This window comes from Archocentrus centrarchus, chromosome 1 (genome assembly GCF_007364275.1).
Source record: "Archocentrus centrarchus isolate MPI-CPG fArcCen1 chromosome 1, fArcCen1, whole genome shotgun sequence".
NCBI classification, from domain to species: domain Eukaryota; kingdom Metazoa; phylum Chordata; class Actinopteri; order Cichliformes; family Cichlidae; genus Archocentrus; species Archocentrus centrarchus.
The window spans coordinates 38,626,567-38,643,952 of NC_044346.1; the positions used below are offsets into that span (position 1 = coordinate 38,626,567).

General features: G+C 46.5%; 2 protein-coding genes and 3 non-coding genes across 7 annotated transcripts in view; 1 reads left to right on the forward strand and 4 right to left on the reverse strand.

The window, feature by feature from the left end:
- LOC115789851 (E3 ubiquitin-protein ligase DTX1-like) overlaps positions 1 to 17,386 on the reverse strand; it is a 70,506-nt gene that overhangs the window by 22,324 nt on the left and 30,796 nt on the right. For 2 of the 3 annotated variants that reach the window (XM_030743416.1, XM_030743425.1), the window contains exons 5-12: positions 15,835 to 15,896; positions 14,860 to 15,021; positions 14,697 to 14,758; positions 14,442 to 14,608; positions 14,194 to 14,347; positions 14,029 to 14,118; positions 13,107 to 13,205; positions 12,898 to 13,025 (exon numbers count right to left, since the gene is read on the reverse strand). In XM_030743416.1, the coding sequence (XP_030599276.1) occupies positions 12,898 to 13,025; positions 13,107 to 13,205; positions 14,029 to 14,118; positions 14,194 to 14,347; positions 14,442 to 14,608; positions 14,697 to 14,758; positions 14,860 to 15,021; positions 15,835 to 15,896 (924 nt within the window). Of the gene's footprint in view, positions 1 to 9,904; positions 13,026 to 13,106; positions 13,206 to 14,028; positions 14,119 to 14,193; positions 14,348 to 14,441; positions 14,609 to 14,696; positions 14,759 to 14,859; positions 15,022 to 15,834; positions 15,897 to 17,386 lie in introns of those variants that run through there. The other variant, XM_030743429.1, reaches the window with a different exon arrangement.
- Positions 700 to 4,792, reverse strand: LOC115789874 (E3 ubiquitin-protein ligase TRIM21-like). Its single transcript, XM_030743435.1, has 2 exons — positions 4,696 to 4,792; positions 700 to 3,600 (listed from the first exon to the last, which is right to left on the reverse strand). The coding sequence occupies exon 2, from the start codon at positions 3,589 to 3,591 to the stop codon at positions 2,287 to 2,289; it is 1,305 nt and encodes a 434-aa protein (XP_030599295.1). The 5' UTR covers positions 3,592 to 3,600; positions 4,696 to 4,792; the 3' UTR covers positions 700 to 2,286.
- On the forward strand, positions 9,272 to 9,343 carry trnae-cuc (transfer RNA glutamic acid (anticodon CUC)). Its single transcript has one exon. It is a non-coding gene; the product is annotated as a tRNA-Glu (tRNA).
- On the reverse strand, positions 9,514 to 9,601 carry trnay-gua (transfer RNA tyrosine (anticodon GUA)). Its single transcript is given in 2 exon segments — positions 9,514 to 9,549; positions 9,565 to 9,601. It is a non-coding gene; the product is annotated as a tRNA-Tyr (tRNA).
- On the reverse strand, positions 16,952 to 17,038 carry trnay-gua (transfer RNA tyrosine (anticodon GUA)). The gene is given in 2 exon segments: positions 16,952 to 16,987; positions 17,002 to 17,038. It is a non-coding gene; the product is annotated as a tRNA-Tyr (tRNA).

Genomic DNA, 17,386 nt, shown 5'->3' on the forward strand with positions numbered 1-17,386 from the left:
TAACTTAGATAATACCCAGACAACAGAGAATTTAAAAATCATGCTTTATTCTCAACACATAAAGATAAAATATTGCATTTCTTGTCAAAGAAGTGGTGACTGTAGTTACATACACATCATTCATAAACTGCTGCTTGTGGTGAGTATAAAAATAGATATATCTGAACACCGCTAACAGCTCGTGTATGCATTTGTTCCAGTGACGAGCGGTGAGGTTTGTGAGGGTGAGGCACTGACTCGTCTGCAGTCGGATGTTCACATATATGAACCCAAAATAGAAGCTTATAATTCAATTTTAAATATGCAAATGATTAATTATGCTTTAATCAACTCCATACTGTTCAATAATGATGGAAAGAAAAATATTTAATGTAAGGCCAAACTTTTTTGGGGGGGGGGGGGGGGGGGGGGGGGGGGTCTGTCTTTTAAAAAACAAACAAAAAAAAACATGTACACCTTTATTTGAAGATAAAGTCCATGCCCCTATACTTCTCCACGAATATCTCCGTTGCTCTGCTCCAGCACTGCCCCCTATCGGTGCGGCACGGTACTTCCTGCTTCCCCCTGTGTATTTTCACCGTGCATTTATGACCGATCACAAAGAATAAACATGTCACACACATTTATTCAGTATATTAGACAGACTGTGGAACATCAGCATGTGCAGCACATGTGTAATCAAACATGTATATTGGCGATATAAAGAGAGACAGCAATGGCCATGCGCCAACCGCCTGCTTCATTTATTGTATGTGACACAGCGCCTCCAGAGGTGAGCCACAGCACTGCACTGCCTCGCCCCGCATTTCTTCCACGTGTTTGAACAGTTGATGCGTAAATTCGCGATTTTGACCATTAAAGTGTTGAAATAATTCAGAAAATAGTTTTATGGAACAGTCAAGTGGTCAAATATGTTTTCTCTCATCATTGTTAGTATTTTACTTGTCGTTATGACAGGGGAGGCACTGCCTCACCTGCCTCCCCTGACTGCACGTCACTGATTTGGTCTTTTCATAGGAGACCTCCTTAGTGTTGACTACCTACTCACCCAGACTGTGCAGCCTCTGAGGATAAATCCAGAAAATGTACATTCAGAGGGTGGTTTTTGCTGTGTGACATCAGAGCAGACTGGACACAGGAAGACTTAGATCTCCGAAGAAAAGGCAGGAGTTCATACCAGGAGGGGAGAGCATGAAGCGGGATGCCATCACCACCACTGCACCAATGGCCAGATTGCTGCTGCCTAATTGAAACTATCTTTGCTCGGCTTTGTGCGATCCACTGTAGTCCCGAGAAAAAGGGCACAGGCACTGTGTCCAGGTGGGATTTAATTCTGGAGGACTACCAAAAGATTAGGCGGCACATTTTGGCCAATGGGGACTGTTATGCAGCACACCAATATCCAATTAGTGGATGTCAGCCACACACACCCCCAGCCAGGTCCACCTCATCAGTATCACCTGCCCAGTCGCACTGTGGGCCAGGCAAGGGGAAGGTGTAACGTCACTTCTGCTCCTACTCCAGGACAAAAATTGACTCATCATGTTCTTCGCAATACATGTAAAAAATGTGGGCAGTTCAGGACAGCAGAGACTGGACACAGCCAGTCCAAAGGCGTTGTGTACGCCCCTCTCCAGAGGCTGTTACAAAAGAGCAGTGGCTGCAGGACATTAAACAAAAGGAAAAAAGAGTGCTCATCTCCCCCCCAGAGGCATGGACACAATAATTAGTGCCCCTTCCCAGGTGAATGGACATTATACTGCCTATCCCAGTACAATACTCTGTACAGGTCGCCAGCCTTTTGCAGCACACAGAGAGACAGACAACCATTCACACTCACCAAGTGGGCCCAAAACAGAACTTTGGGGAACTCCACGTAAGAGTGGTGCAGAGGGAGAAGCTGAGCCTCCAAAACTGATCAGAAAACGTCTCTCCAACAAGTACGACCTAAACCGCTCTGTGGTCGACTGTGTCAGTCAGCTGTAAGATTTAAAAGCATCAGACTGAAGGAGTCCTCAGAGTCAGTAGCTGATAAAAGATCATTATGAAAGATCATTATGATCATTATGAAGTGTTGATTCTCTGCTGTGAAAGCTTTAAAGTCAGATTGGAGCACCCCAAGAACCCCATGAACATCTAACAAAGGCTGAAGGCAGCCCACCCTCTCCAAAATCTTTGAATTAAAAGGAGGTTTTGACATTGGGTGAAAATTACAGATTACTGCAGTGATAAGATTTGGCTTCATAACCAAAGGCTGCATCATAAATAACCAAACTGAAGTCCTCATTAATCGATGGGGGTGATGATCAGAGTTGCAAAGCTCCCATAACTGGGACTGAAGTAAGGGTAGAGTTCCTCAGTGAAAGAGCATTGAGTCAAGGAGTAGATCAGAGCTGCAGCTTCTACATCATAAAAGGAGACCAGACCCTCCTCGTAATCCACGAACACCCCCACCTTCTCAGGAGCAGACTGAAGATGGAGACGGACACCAGGGCCAGCTTTGTACTCATTTCCATTTCTCAGCCCTACAGTCCAGAAACCATTTGCAGGACTCGGTGTGATGTCATCCCTCCTGTTGATTGACCTTCTGGCCACTCCCAAATCCCACCGAGTCTTTCCTATAATCTGAACTTCAAAGTAAAATTTGCCTGATGAGAAACTCTGCTGTCCTAAAATAGCAGCATTGTAATAAAATCTCTTTGGGTTGTAGGGACGAGACACCATTAAATAACTACGATAAACTTCTTTGTTGTCATCAGACAGGACGAGATACTGATTTGCTGTATCTGGATCGAGTGTGACATCCACTGCGTAGCTTTGGGCCCTCCACAGATTGGCTATGTTAAAAAGTAAAAGCTGTAGTTTCTCAATCTTTTCCTCGGGCAGTGTTTCGTTCAGCTCAATGACTGAGAGCAGCTCCACATCTGTCTTCCTCTTCTTCAGCTCACGGATGTCCTGCTGCAGCTTCTTGATGAAGCCTTCAGCCTGCAGCTCCGTCCTTCTCTGCTTCTCTCTGATGGTCTCCAGGAGCTTGGCCTCGCCCCTCTTAGCAGACGACTTCAGAGCAGCAAAGACCTGAACACCATCTGCCACCTCTCTGTCTGCGTCTTCTCCACTGAGCTCCACTGAGCGTTTGAGCTCCTCAATCTTCAGTTGCATCTCTTCAATCGTCTGCTGAATTTCAGCCTCCATCCTCTTCAGTTTCTCTCCTTTGCTTACTTCCTCCAGAGGCTGATTGGATTTCATGAAGTCCCAAACAAATGAAACACACACCAGACAGAGAAGCAGCACCATCGGTTTGAACCCGAGCACACGGAGACCTTCTTCCTGTCTGGCTGGTCGTTGCTCTGACCGTCTGAAGGCACCAACCATCTGAGAGATCAGAGTGTTGACCTGCAGCTCGGGCTTTGGGTAGAACATCTTCATACAGACAGGACACTGGAACGGGACGTCAACATCAACCGTTTCAGTGATGCAGTCTTTGCAGAAGTTGTGTCCACACGGTGTGCTGACCGGATCGGTGAACACATCCCGACAGATGGAGCACAGAAGCTGATCTTTACTCAGCAGACAGCCGGCAGCAGCAGCCATGTCTACACGCTGAGAACAGAAGGGGAAAGAAGCTGGTTATTCAGTGCAGACCTCTTCACAAGCAGGGCTTCAAATTCAGGTTTCATGTTCCCTCCTTAAGTGCTGTCACAGCAGACCTTTATACACTTTTGGCTCTGTTTGTTCCCTGTCAGCATCACCTTGTATTTTCACCATGGATGCATTCAGAGCCAGTTAGCCTGAAATTTGTCTTTGGGTGGTTGCTTCACCTGTCACCTGTCCCAGGTGTTGTTCATCTCAGTCATTATCCACTGATGCAATCCTGAGCTCAACATTAATAAATGTTTGCAGGAATTTCCCCCACTGTAAGTCCCTGATTCACAGTAAATTCTGCACACGGCCCAGACAGGTCTGTTATCAACAGGACAAAATAGATGCTTTTTTCTACTTTCAGCATGAAAACACAGCAGGATACAAAGCATCAGTCAAACACTCTACTACTGATTCTAGGGTTTCTATTTTCGTTTTTACTGTTTTCCATGAACCAAAACTAAAACATCATATTTAATGTGATTCCTCAGAGAAGCCTTTGCTTACCTTGCTGATGGTGCAGTTTTGATTCTTCAGTTTTTGGGGGTTTAAAGTTCTTTATGTATTTGAATGTAAAGATTTACATGAGGCTGTTTCGATCCTTGAACCAAGTGGCTCGTGTTTTTGTGCCATAGAGCTGACCACACATATGGCACAAAGATAACCAATAACCCCCAAACCTTTCACGAGTTCTCTAATACTTTGTGTCTGTTACCACTTTACACTCATATAACCGTGTTTTAGCAAGGGTCACGTGACACAGGCATTACCACACTGTTCATCTATGTGTTCAAAGAAGCATTTCTGGAAGCTGGCCCAGGGGGAGGGTGCAGCACAAACAAGAGGCTTAAAAATGAAACCTTCAACAAGATCCAGTTTCAGTAAAGAGTTTACTGATGCGTGAATCATGCACAGCTGTGCCAGGACAGCCCCACGACACAAACACAAAGAGCTGGAAATTTTGGTGAAGCACCTCCTTCCCCTCCGAAGTTTCCCAAACATTCAAATATGAGTTTTGTTTTCATGTTTGCAGAGAGAATTATCAGCGGAACTCACCGGGAACTCCTGATGAAATCCGGTTAGTGTTCGTTTGAGGTTACAGAGAGAAGCGGCTCCGAGCGGCTCTGCGGATGCTGCAAACTGAAAGCAGCAGCGGAGGAGTACGACTCAGTTCACCGCTCACACACTTCCTGTGCTCTGTGTAGCTCCACCTACACCTGAGAGCTCAGAAACACGGTGAACAGCTGGAGGAGATGACGTCGGCAGTGTGTGGGTGTCGTATACTGTTGTGAACAACGTTAAAGTGGAGCAGCTCCATGTGGTTGTTTATGGATTCTACTCGAGTAGCTTTGCATGATCCCCCCCAAACCCGATCCACTTCCCCTACAGCTCAGAAACAGGTCCTGGAGGGCAGTAACTTCCGCTCCGCCTCACCTGTGGAGCCCTCGGATTGACCACCAGGTGTCCGTCCTCCTTCTTCTCCCGCACATCGATCAGATGCAAATCCTGTCTCGTCCTCAGCCCCTGACTCGCCCACCTTTTCCTGCCCCTCTGATAGCTGGTGACTAAAATGTGTTTCCTTAACGGTGCTGCAGCACCTCCACCTGCGCCCCGCCCCTCAGTAAAACGAATGATAGTAACAGCGACACCTGCATGAAACAGGAGCGTCAGATCTGACGTCAGAGCTCTCCCGGAGAATAGTAAAGCAGCTGGGATGTGTTGGTCGGCTGGGTGGGTTTTATTTCAACTGGCTCAGTTTTCTCCATTACCGTTTTAGAGGAGAGGCCGCCAACTTCCGCTACACAGTCACATGACCGACTGTTTACAAGCCACACTCTCTGTACCCCATCTCCCTACCTGCTCCTCGCTGCTTCTTACTCCCAGCAGAGGACCTCATTCATCACAGGCGGAAACTGATGGCGGCTCTGCTGACTGCTGGAGCGCTCACCAGTAAAACCTTTGTACCGCTCTGCTCTGTGTGACAGAGGTCTGACTGGGTGGTGAGGCCAGCACTTCCTCTGACCTTTTAGTCGGCAGATGTGGGTTAGCCAGCACAGGAGGGGGTCTAACTTCACTTATTAAAAATAAATTCTCCTGCCACGTGGAGAGAGGATACTCTGTGTCCTGGCATTTCTTCCTCCTAAATCTAGTAATGATTTTGTCCAGGAGTTTGTTTGTTTTTCTGAACTTTAAATTGAAATCTGCCAAAATATGACAACATATGAATTCTTTGTGATTTTAATGTCCATGGTTGATGCCTCTTAAAGCACATTTTAAAAGATTTCTTGAATCCTACAGATTTAAGATCACACAGGACCTGCTACCTGTGCAGATCTGCAATGTTGTGGATGCTTCCTCTGACCACATCCTCATTGCTGAATCAGTGCTCTTGATTTATTGGTCAGTCAGTGCCCGTGCTCCAAAACACTTTAACTTACAAACTCTGTGCTAAATGTTATGTTTTAGCTTCATCTCCTCCACAGTTTCTTAAATTGTTTGAGTGTGATCCTCAGCTCTGCTGCTCCTTTGAGCTCATCCCGCCCTAAATGAAAGTACGAGCCCCTCAGAGAACAATGCAGGAGAGCCGAATCCTCTTCATCACAATCAATTCAGGTTTCCACATCCTGTTCCAAGTGATAATATAATGACACCTGAACCTTAATCTTTCTACTCAAACAAATGTCTGCTATAAAAAAAAAAAATCAGCTTTTTGAGAAGTTTATTTACACATTACGAGCATCTGAATTACAGCACAGTACTGCATACTGTTCGCAGTTAAATAGTAAAAGCTGGCTAAGGCCAATCAGAGCAGGACAGGTGGACACGCCGTTGGAGCTCACTTTAAAAAAATTATGATAACGTCCTCACAGAAACACCAGTATTAACCCGACAGGTTCATTTTTTGCCGTCTCCAGCCCCTCGATCGCCGCTGAAGGACGAGATGAGATTGTAGATCCGTGTGGTGTACGGGACAAAGTCTTTCTTATAGACCACGACAGTTTTGGTGTGAGCCGTCTTGGAGACCACCTGGTTTGGATCCTCCGGCTCTTCCACCTCTTCTTTTTTCACTGATGAAGAGGACGGGAAAGATTAAAACTGGGTCAGTATGAATATGCCGGCTATAAAATTTCAGATTTTGTACAGTTATAGTTACACTTTCTCTATGTCCCTATCAGAGATATAGTTTTTCATTTTTATTTCCAGTTAAGTTTCAGTTCATTTCCAGAGTTGCTGTTTCTCTGTTTTTTTTTATTATTGTTAGAGGAAAAATTAAGAAGTTCAGATCAGGCATCATAATACAAAACATGATGTTTGTGTGGGCGTCCCAGCCGCAATAAGCATCTGCAGCAAAGGCTCTTCAGGATTAATGTCGTAACAAATGTAGCCACACTGATAAAGAATAATGTTAAAGGCACTTCCTGTTTATAATACACCACGCAATATCATCTCGGAGAGCTTTCATCTCTTTCAAGTTTTATTTCAGTTATGCTAAATGCTGTTTCATAACTATGTTAGTTAACTATACTAACTTTGCTCCCTCCACTTGTTTGTCATACATTTCTACAGATGTGGAAACAATGAGTGAATTATTTTGGGTACGACAATTTGATGTCATGACATCCCCAAACAACACCGACAGTGTGTGAACAGAGTTTTGCGAATTGCGCTCTTACGCCACTCGTCTCCAAGAAATGTGATTGGTTATGAAACTGGAGGGATTTCGACATTTTCAAAGCAGTCCGTGTCAGACACGGGAATAAAGATGAGTCAGAAGATTTTATTAGAACTGACAGAAATCTTGCTGTTAAGTCTCCTCTACAAAAGAAAAAGACAACCTCGGGTTCATCCTATATTAGCACAAAAGTCCTCTCTATCGGTCTGTTTAACATTAGTCTTGCACCAACACGTTCTCATACGGCTGCCTTTTATGTGTAATGGGCTCGACACACGGTGAGCGACAAACGACAGCGACGAATGGGTCGCATCGCCACTGGATGAAACCGAACACACGGGACGCGATAGCGACGGCAGCTTTGCGAATCGCGCTCTTACGTCACTCGTCTCCAAGAAATGTGATTGGTTATGAAACTGGAGGGATTTAGACATTTTCAAAGCAGTCCGTGTCAGACACGGCAATAAAGATGAGGAGTCTGAAGATTTTATTGGAACTGACAGAAATCTTGCTGTTAAGTCTCCTCTACAAAAGAAAAAGACAACCTCGGGTTCATCCTATATTAGCACAAAAGTCCTCTCTATCCGTCTGTTTAACGTTAGTCTTGTACCAACACGTTCTCATATGGCTGCCTTTTGTGTGTAAGTCGATAATCACTGTGTGAAGTGTCATATAATATAGGAAAGTCAAACACAGATAAAACGATGCTTTTCTTCGTGCTGAAAGTGGTTGCAGACTGCAGCGTGTAGCATACTCTCCGCTCATTGGTCAGTCAATGAAACTCTTGCTGATTGGTTTAGTGCCACGCGACAGCGACAAAAGTAGAACATTTTCCAACTTTCTTGTGTCGCGTCGCCTGGTCGCGTGTGCACGTCTACGTGTACGAGCTCGAAATTTCACATGCACGAATGTCGCCGGTCGCTTAGCTGGAGGAGGGCAAGCGATTGTCGCCTCATCGCACAAGCTCCATAGGAAATGAATGGAGAGCGAGCGACGTCGCTCCCCGTGTGTCGAGCCCCACTGCACGCCTGTGCAGGAAGAAGGGACGCGGCGGAGCTCCCCTCAGATTTCCTCTTATTTTCAGATTTATGTCGGTCTACCCGCTCACACGCAGCAGAATAACCTGTTAAAGACCATTCGGCGTACTTCGGTTTGCAAAATGTTGTTTGCGCATGTGTGAATTTCTCAGTTCATGCCGCTCACCTGGCGCGTCCTGGTAGCGACCTGTGTATTTGAAGTAGGCGTACGAGCCGATCATGGTCCAGATCCCAAAGGCGTACACAGCGGACGCGCGGGTGTTCCACTTCACGATATCTTTGAACTTCATGACTGCTCCGCGGTTTAGGTTCAGTTTATCACCAAGGTGTTTGGGGCGTTATGGACGCCGCCATGACAGTCATCCCGGAAGTACTACTGGATAATAAAAAAAAATCCGTGGCACGTTTATTATTATAATAATAATTATTATGTCATTAACGTTTAGAAAAGTCTTTCTAATGCTGATTATTTATGCCACAAGGCTCTTTAAAAAACAAAAACAAAGAAAAAGTTACAGGTCCTTACAGTAGATAAATATCCAGCAGTATGAATCATGAGCATTTCTGTCTGACCTACAGGCAAACTGGCCCAGAAGTGTATGAATGCCCCCTGTGACAGCATTTAAGGTGGGAACACGAAGCCTGAATTTGAAGCCCAGCTTCTTTCCCTTCTGCTCTCAGCGTGTAGACATGGCTGCTGCTGCCGGCTGTCTGCTGAGTAAAGATCAGCTTCTGCGCTCCATCTGTCGGGATGTGTTCACCGATCCGGTCAGCACACCGTGTGGACACAACTTCTGCATCACTGAAACGGTCGACGTTGACGTCCCATTCTAGTGTCCAGTTTCATTTTAACCTAATTAGAAGCCAGGTACACGTACATCTCGTTTATTTAAAGTAATATTTCTTTTAGTCCTCGCATCACTCCCTGGTGGTCTAGTGGTTAGGATTCGGCGCTCTCACCGCCGCGGCCCGGGTTCGATTCCCGGTCAGGGAACGCGTATTTTCATTCTTTGCTTCGTTTTTTTCCGACACTTGTACGGAACTGTTGTTTTCGTAAAAGTGTTTCCGTACGGACGTGAACAAACGGTAACATGGTTTGATTTCTTTAGTTTTAGAGGATTATGAAAAGGTGGTCACTGCTCTAAGTTTATGAAAAGAAGCCTCTCCTTCGAGCCGGATTCGAACCAGCGACCTAAGGATCACTGCTATTTGCACCTACAGTCCTCCGCTCTACCAACTGAGCTATCGAAGGGGGATACACCATCTACTCGGTAACACCCACTTTGATGAAAACGGACTTCCCATGATTCCCTGTCATATTTCACCAACACGGTAATAAAGTTTGGAAACATTTACACTGTCCTTGTCACATCTTCTCTGTATCCCAGACCGTGAGCACCCAGGATCACATCTCTCCCATTTCATGGATTACCCCCCCCCCCCCCCCCCCCCCCCCATTTAAAAATGCTCAAACGTCCTCAGACACGCCACACTTCAGGCCGGGATCATCCAAATCCACAAGTCCAGAAAAACAGAGATGAAACTGGTAACAATGTTTGTTTCAAAGCATTCTTTTATTAAGAAAAAGACAATTTTAGACCTAATTGATCATACAAAATCAGCGCTTTCCTCAGTCGCTGAGCAGTGTTTGAGCCAAAGAGCTGAAACTGCATCAACACAAGAGGAAATTGTGATTTTTTTTAATAACATTTTCAGGTGTTTTAATTGCTGCTGAAGGAGGGCGGGACGAACCCATCTACAAACATCTGCTGCGAGACCTTCAAACGTCTGCAGGACAACGATGTGCAGAAACCTCACAGAACAGCAAGTGTACAAGGTGTTTGACTCTCTATTCAAATTCATTACATGTCACACTCAGATAAAAGTCTACCATCAAATTCCTTTTCCAAAGAAAAGATGATGCAAATCAGCTTCTGTACACTGAGAGGGGGAGAAAAAAAAGACATTACATTTAATAATACTGTCTTTGTAAACACATTATGTCATTAAAAAAACAGGAGCATAATTAATACAACATAAATGTACAAAAAAATGAAGAAAAAAAGGCAATTTAATCTATAATAGTGTCAAGAAATATGCTATTAAAAAGCAAAGGTGTACCTAGATTCCATAAAAAATTTAATAAAGAAGTGAAGGAAGTACCATTGTCGTAATCACCAAAATAAAAGCCTAAACTGGGAGCATGTTGGTAGCATACACAGTACACAGAAGTCGAGATAAGAGGTCATTTAGAGACCCAACTCAGAGACTGGGCAGGCCGTTATCGGTCGTGGAGAGACAGGGCGGAGGCACGCTTTATTATCAATCATTTCAACCCTCAGAGCCAATCTAAGGCGAGCGCTTCCACTTCCTGTTTAGCTGCAGATCAGCTGAGGCTGTGAGACAGTCTGGAGTGAATGGAGCCAAATGGTTAAAATAATTATACACACCTGCAACCAGACAAAAGATATTTCGCTTTTTTCAAACATAATTTTATTAATATGTACTGACCAAAATAAAACAATGCTATTCTTTTTTTTAAGTGAATCTGATTTTGCCCATAAAACCCATGCTGGTTGGTCAGTTGAGGATTTATGATTAGTTTCCAAACAATAACCAGGTGTTAGCAGAGTTAAAGCCGCAGCAGCTGGTTGTGGTGGTTGAAGGTTGAAGGCCGTCAGGAGGCCGCTGCCTGCTTCACGCCTGAAATCGTAAAGGCGGATGCCGTGAACTGGATCGTGGTCCAGTCTCTAAATACTCACAGAAAGATATTTTACTGCAATCAAAGCCTGTAAAAGTCTAAAAACTGGTGTTTGTCTGTGGACCTCACATCTTCTCCTGAGAACATTTCCACTGTTGTTCCACGGAGCTCTGCTCATTCTGGACCATCTCACAAGCGTCACCTTTGAAACAGGAAGCACAGAGAGTGGAAGTTCCCGACTGTGTCAGACTTCAAAGCTCTGGATGATGGATATGTCATGTAATGGGACTTCCTGGTAAAATCTGGAAGGAGCCAGAGACATTTATAATGTTTCATCTGTGGGATAAACAGCTTTTTAAACCTGTGAAGCAGTTTTTTTTGCTTTGAGATGAGGAGGGGCAGGCATCTTGCTCAGTCTGTTTTCTACCAATTATCCGAGTCGGATTGATGGGGGCAGCCTCCTCCAGGTGGGACACCGCGGCCTTTCCGAGCCAGCTGAGAGACATAATCTCTCGAGCATGTCCTGGATTTGCTGCAGCGCCTCCTCCGGGTCACATGCCTGCATCACCTCAGCCGGCCCCTCTCGATGTGGAGGAGCAGCAGCTCTGCTCTGAGCTCCTCACCAAGCCTCTTTTGGTCGCTGCCCACAGCTCGTGGCCGCAGGTGAGGAGAGGAGCCTTGACCAGTAAATCTACAGATTAACCTTCACGCCCAGATTAGCCTGTTTTTGGAGGTGCTAATTCTCATCCCTCTGCTTCACACTCGGCCATAGAGTCTGAGTCCGACAAGTGCTTTTGTAAAAAGCATGCATTGGCCCTTTGTTCCCACTCAGTAGATTTGAGAGTACACCGTCAGACCTCCTGAGCTCTCTCCGTCCTCCCCGACCTTCAGACCTCCTGCCCATCTCTGATCCCAGCCTCACGCTCGTGTCTCACTCCTCTTTACCCGCTACCAGACACGTTCATTCGGCTCTAACGAAATACTTCATAGACAGAAAAACAGCATTCAGTGATCTGTCAGAAACAAAAGAATGAAACAAAGAAAACCGGTACCTGTGTCTAAGGTTAACTCGTACCACAGTGGCTCGATAGTAAGACTCCGAAGGCACCCGGCAGGTGAGCGGGGGTCGGTTTGGTCTTTAGTCATTTCACGATCACACGGAGCCGAGCTCGCGTAAAACCATCAGGTAAGAGGTAAAATATGGAATAACTTTAAATGAGGAGGATTATAGTAACAATGAGAAAATAAAGTGGATATCTCAGCCTGCAGACTGACATGTAGTTCAAAAGAAAACCCACCAGGGGGCGCCACAGCACTGCACTTCAACCGCAGGTGAGCAGGTGGTTTGAACAAAGGCAGCACTCAGCTGAAAGGTTAATGTTACTCTACTCCTATCCTACACTACATCCGTGCACCATCTCTCGCTCTTCCTGCTGCCCCTCCTCCCACCGTCCTTCCTTCCCCCAAACTGCTCCGTAGTCTTCCTCTCTTTGTCCTTCCTCTCCCAGTTTTTATTGAACTGCTCTAACACTTTTCCTTCTTTTTTATTTTGGCTCTCTCTCAGTAAAGTAAACTTGTTTTTGTCCTAATCATTAGTACCGATTCACTCTCACCGCTGTCGTTTAGTACCTAGATATTTAGTAACAAAACCTCCTCTTCATCACTCTGGTTTTTCTTTCTGAGCTGCTGCTGCTTCTTCAAACTTCCACCCACCTCGGTTGATGCGATTGAACAAAATCAATATCCCCCATTACCCCAAATCGCCAATGTGCCCCCTGCTAAGTGCTGGCAGAGAGATTCTTTCTCCTCCTCTTCCTCGCCATCCTCCTCTCGTGTTGCCCTCTCACTTCTCCATCAGTGCGTCGTCCTCCGTGATGCCCTGAGCTCGCAGCTCTTCCAGGACGTTGTCGAGGTGTCCGGGGTCGGGGAAGCCGTGGCCTGTCAGGTTGGAGCCAAACTCCGTCTTATGATGGACCTTGAGGTGAAGAGAAGTGATGGGAGATGAGTCTTTACATCACAAACAGTCAGCGCCATTCACTCTGAGGTCTTTAGTTACCTCGTTCCAGATGACAGTGTCCGACTCTCCTGTAGTGCTTGAAGTACCGACTGAGAAGATCAACCTGCGGTCCCACGCCACCAGGAGCAGTCTCAGTACCTGAGCAGAGGCGGGACAAACAATCAAACACCCGCGTTTTCCCTCCAGATTACTGAGCTGCATATCGATCAAAGATGAGCAGCCACAGACAGGAAACAGAGAGTCATGTGGTTACAGCACAGTCTCAAAGTGATGCAGCTGTGACGGCAAGTTTCATTTTTATGGCAGAAGCTGTACCATACAGGTGAACCATCACGATCTTCTCCTTTTTTCCTTCTCACATAACTGTTGCCTTCAAATCATTTTAATTACAGCACCAGTTCACAAAAACAGCTGCCTCTAAGACGCTTTACACTGTAAGGTAATGAGCCAACAATATTACAGTGAGGAAGAAGAACTCCCCTTTAACAGGAGGAGACCTCCAGCAGATTTAGGCTCAAGGAGGAGCAGGTTTGAAATGCTCAGTGCATCACTGGAAGTCCCCCAGCAGCCTGAGCCTGCAGCAGCATCATGAAGGGTTCAGGGTCACCTGAACTGGGAGCTGGTACCTCAGGAGAAGAGCCTGACATCAGAAGGCTCTGCCTCCCATTCTCCTTTCAGAAACTCTGACAAGTAAGGGGGGTGGGGGTGGGGGGCTGTTAATGTTCATCCTGTCCTGCTGTCAGGAACACGAGCATCTCGCTTCCTTCTCTGACAGATGTGGACAGCAGAAAGAAAATAGTTCCAACATCAAACTCTGGACAGAGGCAGCGATGCCGAGCTAGTTTCATTTCACTGAAGTTGAGGCAGACTTCTCTACAGCCGATATCTCCATCATACCGACTCATAGTGAAACACTACAAAAATCTGACTCTGGGGAGGACGGGTGTCTGCTGGGGGTTACCTTGCGTCCTTTCTCGCTGTCTGGGAGGTAGCAGTGTCGGGGAAAGCCTCTGGCAGTGAAGGGCTTCCCTGGGTTCGGGTGCTCTGGTCCCTGAAAGGACAGGAGTGATGTTAAACGCCACCCATGTGAGCGAAACACGACTGCAGGTCCAGGTGCTGGAGGTACCTGAATGCCTGGTGGGATGTTGTAGATGATGCGTATGGTTTTGCAGTCGGGGTGGCCCGGTAGAGAGTGGGGGATGACGTGGTACTCCATCTTCCCTGCAGGTTGGTTTCCTGTCTTCACGCCGTAGATGGTTTTACAGGTGGGACACTGAAGACTGAGAAGAAAGGAGGAGGCGGATCCATTAGATGGCAGAATTTCCTAAAACCTGAGAGGAAGATGAAGAGCAGTTTGGTCTGGTTCTAACGTACCTGCCGTCCTTGTTGCCGTTGTTATACATGGCCACCAGACACTGGAAGTGGTACTGGTGGCCGCACTGTGCTAGCCGCCCAACTGACTCCGCCCTGGAAACAGGCCCCACCCCTGGACCCTTGTATCCAGACGGGCCCCCCAGCGGCTCCATACAGATGGTACAGTCCTGGGAAACATTCACACAGAGGAAAAGCTCTTTCTTCTGCATCTTTACATGTGATATGAGATTTCACAATAAAAGACTGAGCTCTCACCTCCTCTGGTGGGCTTTTTACTTTCTGCAGGTACTTCTTCACCACCTCCTCGGGAGTTTTACCTGCACACAGAGAGGACGGGAGAGGAAAGGATGAAAGCTGCCGGTTAAACACTTGTACAACTGTGAAAGTAAGGACAGAGAGGACAGAACTCTATGCGCACCCTTGCGAGCCTGCTTCTTGGTGGTCTTCCTGCAGCAGTGGCCGAAGCCGGGCACCGGCTTGATGTCGCTCTTGCTGACCGGCGGAGGGTGCAGCACGAGCTTCGGAGGCCTGGTCAGACACACGGGCAGAGCCGCAGCGCTCATCAGGATTCCTGTGATCCCTGAAATGCAGCAGAGGGTCTCGTGAGGAGAGCAGAGGACCTCGCTCTCCGGTTTTAGCTCTGTGATCTGGCAAAATGGGCGCTCTTACTCGTGCTGAATATTTCAAATTTGTTCATATAATCAAATATTTTCAAAGGTGAGGCAGCCGACCGCTGGAAGGAAAAAACAGCAGCATCGACTGCTGAGCAGCACAAAATGCAAAGCAGGGTTTCCACTGCAGAAATGATCAGATCCAGCTTCGCTGTCCACTCACAAAAACACACCCTGGGCTGGTTTTAATGAACGGGGCAAAACTGGCTGATGTAAGTGGAACGCTCTGCACTAATTTATAAACTCAGAGGCAGCCAGTTCATTTCACTGATAACCAACACAATCTACTAAGAGCAAATTAGCAGGTCAGAAATGAGCAGCCCTGAAAACAGGGCGTAATCTGCAGGTTTTATGGGATTTTCCTTCTGGCAGCTTAGATGGACGAGAGGCCACCGAAGGAGAAAAAGCGCGTTTCTGATGTAAACTCTCGGGTGAAGCGTCGCTGGAGCACCGGAATTATCCGGACGAGGCTCCTCGCCACATAACCTTGAAATCTGTGTCTAACAGGTGACCTGCCGGCTGTACAGAAGAACACCTGCCATAAGATCCTGACCTCTGTATGTGTTAATGAGCACGAGAATCAAACCTGTGACTCAGGACTGCTAAAAGTCAGGAATCCATCGCACAGAGGATCAAATGCCTCTGTAGTTATGCCTTTAGCCGGACTGGTTTTCCCTCTTGTGGACGTACTGAGATGGTTGAATGGTTTGAATAAGTCTTACCGGCCAGTGCGGGGTGAACGGGACTGGACCCGTTGAGGTTCTTCACCGGGACGGTGGGCACGCTGCAGGAGAAGAAGACAAACGGTTTAGTCCGGTGTGTTTCTCGGCTTCCTCACAGGAAGTCAGATCAGAGCTAAAACCCCAAAACTCACTCTGAAAAACTGATGACGGTCATTTTCACTCAGTTAAACACACAAAGACAAAAATACAAATAATGAAGCGAGCCGCTGAGGTTAGTTTTATGTCCTCTTCCTCTTTGCACTGCTTTGTTTGGAGGAGCGTGTGAAGGACTGCCGGCCTGTGTGTGTCTGTGTGTGTTTATGAGAGCTAATCCTCGCAGTTTCCATCACTGAGCTCACAGAGACGGACGTCACGCAGCTGCTCGCTGGGGATTACCTGCCTCGTCACAAAGCCCATCATCATCGTCACCTTGCAGAAACACACACTGACAGACTCACATTAGTGAGTATCATCTAATAATATATGCCCCCCCACACACACACACATACACACACTGAACCCTCAGGTCAGGTCCAAAACAAACTGCTTTGGTGCCTTTTTAATAGAATTAACCTGAATATAATAGCAGCCCGCCCAAGAATCCTGATGAAATTTTTCTATTTTAATAATCGAGTGTTACTTTTATTACTCTGTTATCCGCATACTTAGCTGGGATTAGCTGAAACCTTCAAACTGCAGTCCACCTGCTCCTAAATTTAAAGCTGCTGCGGCCCACATGTTTTTTTTCTGAGTTCTTCTGATGACACACACATGGTGAGCAGAGGATTAAAACCAGGTCAGAGAATGAAGAACATCACACCATTTTTAAACCATCCATCAATCCTCTTTCTCCTGGTTTTCTAGATTTGAGAGTTGAGGGAATTTTAATGTGATTATAAAACCTGAATATTAAAGGTTTTATTTACTGAAAAGAACTTTTGGTGGACCACTTGTAGTACTTTCATGGCCCACCAGGGTGCTTCAACCACACTTTGGGACTGCTGATGACCATGTGGCTGCTTCCATCTTCTATGTACAGTCTATGGTAAACACATGCTGAGGTACTTCCTTGCATCAACCACCAGCAGAGGGCAGTCTTAACAGAAAATAGAGTGCCTCCTTCGAGCCGGATTCGAACCAGCGACCTAAGGATGTCAGCATTGGCCTCTACAGTCCTCCGCTCTACCAACTGAGCTATCGAAGGGCACGGCACAGGGAGGACGTTACAGGCCTGAGAGAGAGCAGTTGTTTCTGTTGTTGGTTAAGCTTTAACAGGGCACTAAGCAGCTTTCGCTTACCTCACTCAGAGACGCATGACCGCACACGAGCGAGTGACTCACCGCTATCTGTGTGCATCAGGGAGTGCGACGGTGTGAGCTGAGGTGTTCCTTCACACTTATTTAGAGATAAACAGAAGGTGTGAGCAGAAGAAGAGTAAACATGAGCAGAGCTGGACTCAACCAGGTGAGAAAAATCCACCGTGAGCCTCCAAAACACAATTAACACAACGGCGAGCACACTTTCTGCCCTTAGCTATCCAACACGAGCTCAG